The following is an 8469-nucleotide window of genomic DNA, read 5'->3' as shown; positions in this document are numbered from 1 at the left end:
AATTGAGTCTTTTGACCAGATATGGTTATTGTTGACCCGTGAGCAAAAGGTTAGGGAGAAAAGAAAGAAAAAGGATTAAAAAAGGGGAGAAAATAGCTTTTTCGACATCAAGTTTTCCTAAAAACACATGGAAAATACCTAAATACCTCAGCGGTAGTTAACTATCGCTGACATAACCGGCAATAGTTAACTACCACTACGATCAAAACTAGCGGTAGTTAACTACCGCTACGACTTTCCCCCTAAAACCAGTACAACCCACACCCAACCTCCTATTCATCCATCACCTTACGTCACCATACCTAAACAGTTTCCCAAAAAAAAATTTCCCCCAAATCTTGGTTTCAAATCATTGGATAAGGATTGCTAGAAGGTTTCTACACACATTTGACGTCAAGAAAGGTAATGAACCTTTTAACCTGTTTCCATTGATTCATTTTTCTGCCTTTTTTTCTCTTTTGACATGCATTGTAGCGATAGTTAACTACCACTGTGATTAGAACCCAGCTGCAGTTAACTACTGTTGGTGACTTTGAATTTTCTCAACAACAAAAAAAATGGCAGTGCTCACTGCCGAATTTTTTTTGTTTTGCTTTCACTTTATATTAGATAGATGTTAATTAAATGTTTTTGCAATTATATGTTGTTTATTTATAGTTATGGTTGAGAATTCGAATGATGATCTGGTTGATCCAAAACCTTTTTTTGTCGATTATTTCGTCGAGATCAAACCCCCTAAGGTTGAAGCTTCCGTGAAAGTTGAGGCTTTACGTGTGAATTCCGGTGTGTCCAATCTTCGTGACAACGAAGTGGACACAACTCATTTCTTTGCTAGCTTTCAGACAGATCATGATTATTTCAAATTGCAATCTGGATATGTGTTTTGCTTAAATGTCAGTTTTGTGAGCTGGAAGAGTTCAAAGCAAGAGATAGTCGTTGATTCTACAACAGAAGCCGAGTATATTGTTGCATCTAATGCCGCAAAAGAAGTTGTTTGGATCAAGAAATTCATCTCTGATCTTGGAATAGTTCCAAGTATTGTGGATCCCATTGAATTACAATGTGATAACAATGGAGCAATCACACAAGCTAAAGAACCTAGATCTCACCAAAGATCCAAACACATACTAAGACGCTATCATCTTATTTGAGAAATAATCGAAAGAGAGGAGATGTTAAAATATGCAAAGTACCAACATCAGACAATATTGATGATCCACTTACTAAAGTTCTTACCCAGCTGAAGCATGATGGTCATACTAGATCTATGGGTATTAGGTTTATGCGTGATTGGCTCTATTGCTAGTGGGAGATTGTTGGTGTAAGCCCTAGAGTCCAATAGTTTATGTTAAACTTATCTTATGTGTCATGACTTTTATTATTGAATAATATATGACACTCTTTATTATATGTGTAGTAATTTTAATAAAGTCCCAAGAATAGATAATTCATGTAATGATATATTAAGTGTGACTTAATCATGAGATTACATTAAACATAAAGAACGTTATTCTTAAATGTATCCGTAATCAAGCTTTAATATGAATTGGGATAATAATAAAACGTCGAGACTATTATGTATGTAGACTGATGAACACATCTCATGGGTTATAGATATGAGATATTAAGTCTATACATAGGTATAAATATTAGGAGTAATATTTATACTGGATTTCCCCACCGTGAGAATATTATATAGTATGTTATGAATTTGTCATAAGATATTCTCACAATGATAATAGTGTATATCACTCTTAGACTTCAAACCACTATGATCTCTAGATGTCGACTAAAGTGCTTTGTTGTCATTCTAACGTTGTCTGTAAAAGGATAACCTTAACGTTGGTTGATGGGTACTTAATTTTTCATGCTGAGGGCCATGAGTGGTGTAACGCCCTCTTTGTTATTTAATTCTTTTTCTTGAGATTGAGTCGAATTATATGATTTATTTAAATTATGTGATATGTTGGTCTTTTATTGAGTGGCTTTATTTTATTATTTATTAGAATATATTTAGTGGAAGAATATATTTAGTGGAGAAATATAATTATTAGAATAAGTAGATTTGGGGGCTGAAATAGAAAGAAGAGAGTTATTGGGCCTAATCAGATTTAAGAAGAGTAATTAGTAATATAAATAGAGGAGAGATTAGGTTGAAAGATTAACATATGCAAAAACAAGGATTTGGAGAAAACAAGGTTTAGAGAGAAGAGAAGAGAAGAGAAGAGTCAGAGAAGGATAAGTCTGTAGACCTTACTGCTAATCAATCTAAGGTAAGAGTGGGACTAACCCTCTTTAATCATAAGTCTATGGTTCTGAAATAGGGTTTAACATGTTTGTTGTTGTTTTATTTTGATGATTAGAGAAGTTAGGGTTTGAAAAGAAGATAGGGTTTTGAATTGCAATTTAATTGATGAATTATGCTCAGTTGATGATTTATGTTATGTTGTTGTTGATTTGTGGTTGGATTCATGATTATGAGTTGTGGTTGTTGATGATTGTTGTTGTTAATGTCATATTATGAATTGGGTATGAATTATGTTAAGTTGTTGTTGTTGATTGTGATGATTTTGAATGAATGCGAAGTTTGAATAATATAAGTTGATTTTTCTGATTATTTTCAACTTTTCTCGAATTTTGATATGAAAACTGGTATTGATCGGTGCAGAATTGGTCTTAGGTGTAAACACAGAAGTTGTAGGTATGGATGTTAGCTTTCTAATGTCGTTGGTCTGACTTCAAAACAATTTATAGAACTTGAGTTATGGTCAAATTACTGCACGTAGGTCACAGTGAATTTTTATGAATTTCAGCACAACTTTTCCCGAATTTTGAAATGAAAACTGGTATTGATCGGTGCAGAATTGGTCTTAGGTGTAAACACATAAGTTGTAGATATGGATGTTAGCTTTCTAATGTCATTTGTTTCACTTCAAAATGATTTATAGAACTTGAGTTATGGTTAAATTACTGCACGTAGGTCACAGCGAAATTGCACAGTGACAACATTCTCTGTTATGTTTTTGCGTTTTGTTCATATGTTTCTGTTTTGAATTGGTCTTTGGTATAAACATGGAAGTTGTTGATAATTGCGATATCTTTCCAGTAGCCTTGGTTTGACATGAAAATATGTTAAGTATAACTTATTATGTTTTTACAAAGATGCAAGATGAATTGTTGATGTTTGAATACGATGTTATATGATGTCTTAGTTACTGAGTTGTTAAGATGTTAAGATGTTAAGATGTCAAATTGTTGAGTTGTTAAGATGTTAAGATGCCAAGTTGTTGAGTTGTTAAGATGTTAGGATGTTAAGATGTCAAGTTATTGAGTCTATTCATACAAACGATGAGGGCTTAAGCCCTGGAGCATTTTGCTCAATAGCGACAAGGGCTTAAGCCCTGGAGCATTTTGCTCGATAGCGACGAGGACTCAAGCCCTGGAGCCTTGAGATCAATAGCGACGAGGGCTCAAGCCCTGGGAGCCTTTTATGCTCAATAGAGACGAGGGCTTATGCCCTGAATGGTACTACATGCATGATGTCTTAGTTGTTGTTGCATTGTCAAGTTAAAGAGTTGTTGTTACATCGTCCTTGATGTCTAGTCGAAGTTGTGGATGTCGTAGTTGATCTATTGTCGTTGTTGTCAAGTTATCAATAAATTAAGGAGTTGAATTAAGAAGTATTAAGAAGAAGTAACATAGTTAAATAAGTGTTATTTATGTTGTTAAATTCTGCTGATGAATTATATGCTTATTATTATTGAATGTGAAATATCACCCCTTCTGCTTGGAAATTGTTGCCTTACATGGGTAACTTGCAGGTGACCAAGAATAGTTGCAGTCTTGAGTAGTCTCCGTCGTGTCGTCTTAGGTTGCTCTGATACATAACAGGATGGGGATATTGCTTGTTTCCATGTGTTACGTATTTGCCATGAACGATGTTATTTTATCATGAACTATGTTATTTGTCAAGAACTATGTTTGATCATGAATTATGTTGAAGAACCTTTGATTTGGATTTTAATAAGTTGAATGATGTTGAGGCCATAGTGCCATTATGATGAATTAATTAAGATGTTTTATTTTTCGCTGCAAGGTAATTGAAATATTGACAGGTGCTGTTTGAATAAATAGTATTTTTATTCTATTTGGATTTTGAAAGAAGTGTGACATCCTGTTTTAAGTTGAATACTCTGATTTATTATTGAAATTTTTATATCTTGGGAAAACTGGGTGTTACAATTGGTATCAGAGTAGGTCGGTCCGTCCGGCCAAGTAGTTGAGTCGTTTGTGTCGTGTGACGGTTGAAATATCGTCATTGCGTTGTCCTGATTGTTGTTTGTTGTGTAGAGGACTAAGATGGTTGTAAGAAATGATGTTGCTATTGCTGCTGCGTTGGAAGTTGTAGCTCAAGCTGTGGGACATCATCCTAATACTGGTGCTGGCGCTAATGATGGAGTTAGGATGCTGGAAACTTTTCTAAGGAATCGTCCACCTACTTTCAAGGGAAGGTATGATCCTGATGGAGCTCAGACGTGGCTCAAAGAAGTTGAAAGAATTTTTCGGGTTATGCAAGCAGTGAAGTTCAGATGATGCGCTTTGGCACACACATGTTAGCTGAGGAAGCTGATGATTAGTGGTTGAGTGTTCAACCAATCCTAGAGAACAGAGATGGAGCTATTACTTGGGCTGTGTTTAGGAGGGAGTTCCTGAACAGATACTTTCTGGAAGATGTTCGCGGGAAGAAAGAGATTGAGTTTCTTGAGTTGAAGCAAGGTGATTTGTCGGTGATTGAATATGCTGCTAAGTTTGTGGAATTGGCTAAGTTTTATCCACACTACACTGCTGAGATTGCTGAATTTTCTAAGTGTATTAAGTTTGAGAATGGCTTGCGTCCTGAGATCAAGCGGGCCATTGGGTATCAGAAGATACGACGATTTTCAGAGTTGGTTAGTAGCTGCAGGATTTATGCGGATGATACAAAAGCTCATTACAAGATCAGGAATGAGCGGAAGAGTAAGAACCAACAAAATCGTCATAAGCCTTACAGTGTTCCGGCTGATAAAGGTGAGCAGAGGGTGAATGATGAGAGGAAGCCTGTGAAGAAGAATACTCCTGTTGAGGTTGTTTGCTACAAGTGTGGTGAGAAGGGCCACAAGAGTGATGCTTGTCCTGGTGATGTGAAACAGTGTTTCCGTTGTGGTGTTAAAGGGCATACTACTACAGAGTGTAAGCATGATGATGTGGTGTGTTTCAACTGCAATGAAGAAGGACACATTGGTTCGCAGTGCAAGAAACCTAAGAAGGCTCAGGCTAGTGGGAAGGTGTTTGCTTTATCTGGTACTCAGACAGCTGATGAGGATCATCTGATCTGTGATACATTTTCGAGGACAAAAATTCTATAAGCTGGGGAGAGTTGTAACGCCCTCTTTGTTATTTAATTATTTTTCTTGAGATAGAGTCGAATTATATGATTTATTTAAATTATATGATATGTTGGTATTTTATTGAGTGGCTTTATTTTATTATTTATACGAATATATTTAGCGGAAGAATATATTTAGTGGAGACATATAATTATTAGAATAAGTATATTTGGGGGCTGAAATAGAAAAAAGAGAGTTATTGGGCCTAATCAGATTTAAGAAGAGTAATTAGTAATATAAATAGAGGAGAGATTAGGTTGAAAGATTAATATATGCAAAAACAAGGATTTGGAGAAAACAAGGTTTAGAGAGAAGAGAATAGAAGAGAAGATAAGAGAAGAGTCAGAGAAGGAGAAGTATGTAGACCTTGCTGCTAATCAATTTAAGGTATGGGTGGGACTAACCTTCTTTAATCACAAGTATATGGTTCTGAAATAGGGTTTAACATGTTTGTTGTTGTTTTATTTTGATGATTAGAGAAGTTAGGGTTTGAAAAGAAGATAGGGTTTTGAATTGCAATTTAATTGATGAATTATGCTCAGTTGATGATTTATGTTATGTTGTTGTTGATTTGTGGTTGGATTCGTGATTATGAGTTGTGGTTGTTGATGATTGTTGTTGTTAATGTCATATTATGAATTGGGTATGAATTATGTTAAGTTGTTGTTGTTGATTGTGATGATTTTGAATGATGTGAAGTTTGAATAATATAAGTTGATTTTTCTGATTATTTTCAACTTTTCACGAATTTTGATATGAAAACTGGTATTGATCGGTGCGGAATTGGTCTTAGGTGTAAACAAGAAAGTTGTAGGTATGGATGTTAGCTTTCTAATGTCGTTGGTCTGACGTCAAAACAATTTATAGAACTTGAGTTATAGTCAAATTACTGCACGTAGGTCACAGTTAATTTTTATGAATTTCAGCACAACTTTTCCCGAATTTGGAAATGAAAACTGGTATTGATCGGTGTAGAATTGGTCTTAGGTGTACACATAAGTTGTAGGTATGGATGTTATCTTTCTAATGCCGTTAGTTTTGTTATACACTAATTTTGGACCTAAAAATACTAGCTCAATTCTTCTTTTCTTGCATTTCAAGTCATTTGAATTTGTCCTTGATCAATTGCACCTTCCTCTGCATCTTATTTCAATATTATTTGCAAAATTCATGAAAAAGGGCATTTTAGTCATTTCCTGCATTCAAATTCATTTTAGTCCTTGAAAATTGTTTGTGTCTTTTCATTTGATTTGTATAAGTCCTTGTTTCACTCTCATGTTAAAACCCATTTCAAAAAATTACATTTGAAGTCATTTTGAGTCAGTTTAGCCCCTAGGGGCATTTTAGTCATTTCCTATGTTAAAATTTCTTTCAATCTTTGAAAAGTTGTCCCTGAGTCCTTTCAATTGGTTTGAATGAATTTTTGTTTAATTCCATGTCAAAATCCATTTCAAAAATTACGTTTAAAGTCATTTTGAGTCAGTTTAGCCCCTAGGGGCGTTTTAGTCATTTCCAGTGTTAAAACTCTTTTTGATCCCTAAAAATTGTCTCTGAGTCTTTTAATTTGCCTGTATAAATTCTTGCTTTATTTCCCTGTTAAAAAACCGTTTTAAAAATTGCATTTGAGTCATTTTGAGTCATTTTAGTCCCTAAGGGCATTTTGGTCATTTCACACGAAATTTTGACGGAGAAAGGTTACTTTGAAGTACTTCATTTCAGTAATTGGTTCATTTTAGTCCGTTTTGTTATTTTTAATAGTTTCACTTTACGTTAATTTTCAAATTACTTTTTTTTATGCAATTTTAGTTAATTTTGCATTTTAGTCCTCAAGTTGTCAAAATTGCATTTTAGTTCATTTTTTGTCCAAGAAGTTAGTTACGCCACATGTCCTACTCCTATTGGTCCAAAAATTGACACATCACCTATATAATGGGTCCCATGGTCAAAGAGTCAACACACTAATCATTTTTCACAAATACACAAAAATCACAAAAATCAAATTTTCTTTTCCCTCTTTCTTCTCCAAGCCGCCACCTTCATCACCATCATCACCACCATAACAAACTTTTTCCACCACCTCAAACCACCATAACAAACTCTTTCCACCACAATCTTCATCTCTAACTAACTTCTTCCACCACAATCTTCTTCATCCACCATTAAAATTCACCACAACCTTCATCTCTAACAAACTACAACCACCACAATTAACCTCAAACCTCCACAAATCCATTACCAAATTCAAGGATTCATCCAAAATATTCATCAACACAAACCTTCAATTCCACAAAAATCACATCCATAAACAACAATCTTCAATTAATTCCATTGTGACCGAATTCAACAACGACAAACCGGAATCGGACGAAGGAAAGGAATACAATCGAAGCAAAGGGAGAAGAAAAACAGCACCGAATCCGAATACATAAGAAGAATCCGGAGCCATTCAAAGCTTCGTCAAGCATCACGGTATTGTTCTTGATCCAAGCTTTTTTTATTCCATTCTTTTTCCTCCATTTGCGCGGCTGTAGCTATTAGATGTAGGTGGATTGATTGTGTTTTGGATGTTTCCGGGTTCATATTCGAAAAGAGGATAACGATCCGGTTTTAAAAGCGTAAAAAAAATTCGAATCGGAGCTCGCCGGAATTCGGAAGTGTCGCCGGAGTTATGAATTTTCCGGCGAACCTTTGAAGATTCCGGCGAGTTTGTTGAACTTTCCGGTGACATTCATGAGGTTGAAGATGAACATTCATGAGGTTGAAGATCAACATTTAAGAGAGAGAGAAGAGAGAGTTTTATGTAGGCTTTGGCTTTAGAGAGAGAAAATTTTGGTGTTGTTGTTGTTGTTCACGTGAAAAGCTTCTTTCAATTACTACTTGTTGTGTTGTTTTATCCTATGTGCGCATGACCACATTCATTCCATGTTCCTTTGCCTTCTTGATCGTTGGATCAAGGGTTGATCCAGTTGGATCAATCCTACGGTCCCTGATGCTTTCTGTTGGATATGGATCTTGTGTGTTTGGGCCTGGACTTTTGTTACTA

General features: G+C 35.2%; 1 protein-coding gene across 1 annotated transcript; it reads left to right on the top strand.

Annotated features, from left to right (window-relative positions):
- Positions 1-4359: 4359 nt before the first annotated feature.
- On the top strand, positions 4360-5405 carry LOC146929017 (uncharacterized). The gene is made up of 2 exons (XM_085707191.1): positions 4360-4583; positions 4670-5405. The coding sequence occupies exons 1-2, from the start codon at positions 4360-4362 to the stop codon at positions 5403-5405; spliced, it is 960 nt and encodes a 319-aa protein (XP_085563317.1).
- The last annotated feature ends 3064 nt before the right edge of the window (positions 5406-8469 follow it).

The sequence above is a fragment of the Medicago sativa genome, chromosome 4, assembly GCF_051527215.1.
Source record: "Medicago sativa cultivar Bolivia chromosome 4, Bolivia_mono, whole genome shotgun sequence".
NCBI classification, from domain to species: domain Eukaryota; kingdom Viridiplantae; phylum Streptophyta; class Magnoliopsida; order Fabales; family Fabaceae; genus Medicago; species Medicago sativa.
This window is presented reverse-complemented; position numbering and strand designations above follow the sequence as displayed.

Excerpts from the sequence above, each read along its gene's own strand:
- LOC146929017 (XM_085707191.1), top strand. The coding sequence starts at position 4,360 with ATGGTTGTAAGAAATGATGTTGCTATTGCTGCTGCGTTGGAAGTTGTA. Across the intron at positions 4,584-4,669 it reads CGGGTTATGCAAGCAGTGAA|AGATGGAGCTATTACTTGGG; the intron begins GTTCAGATGATG and ends CCTAGAGAACAG.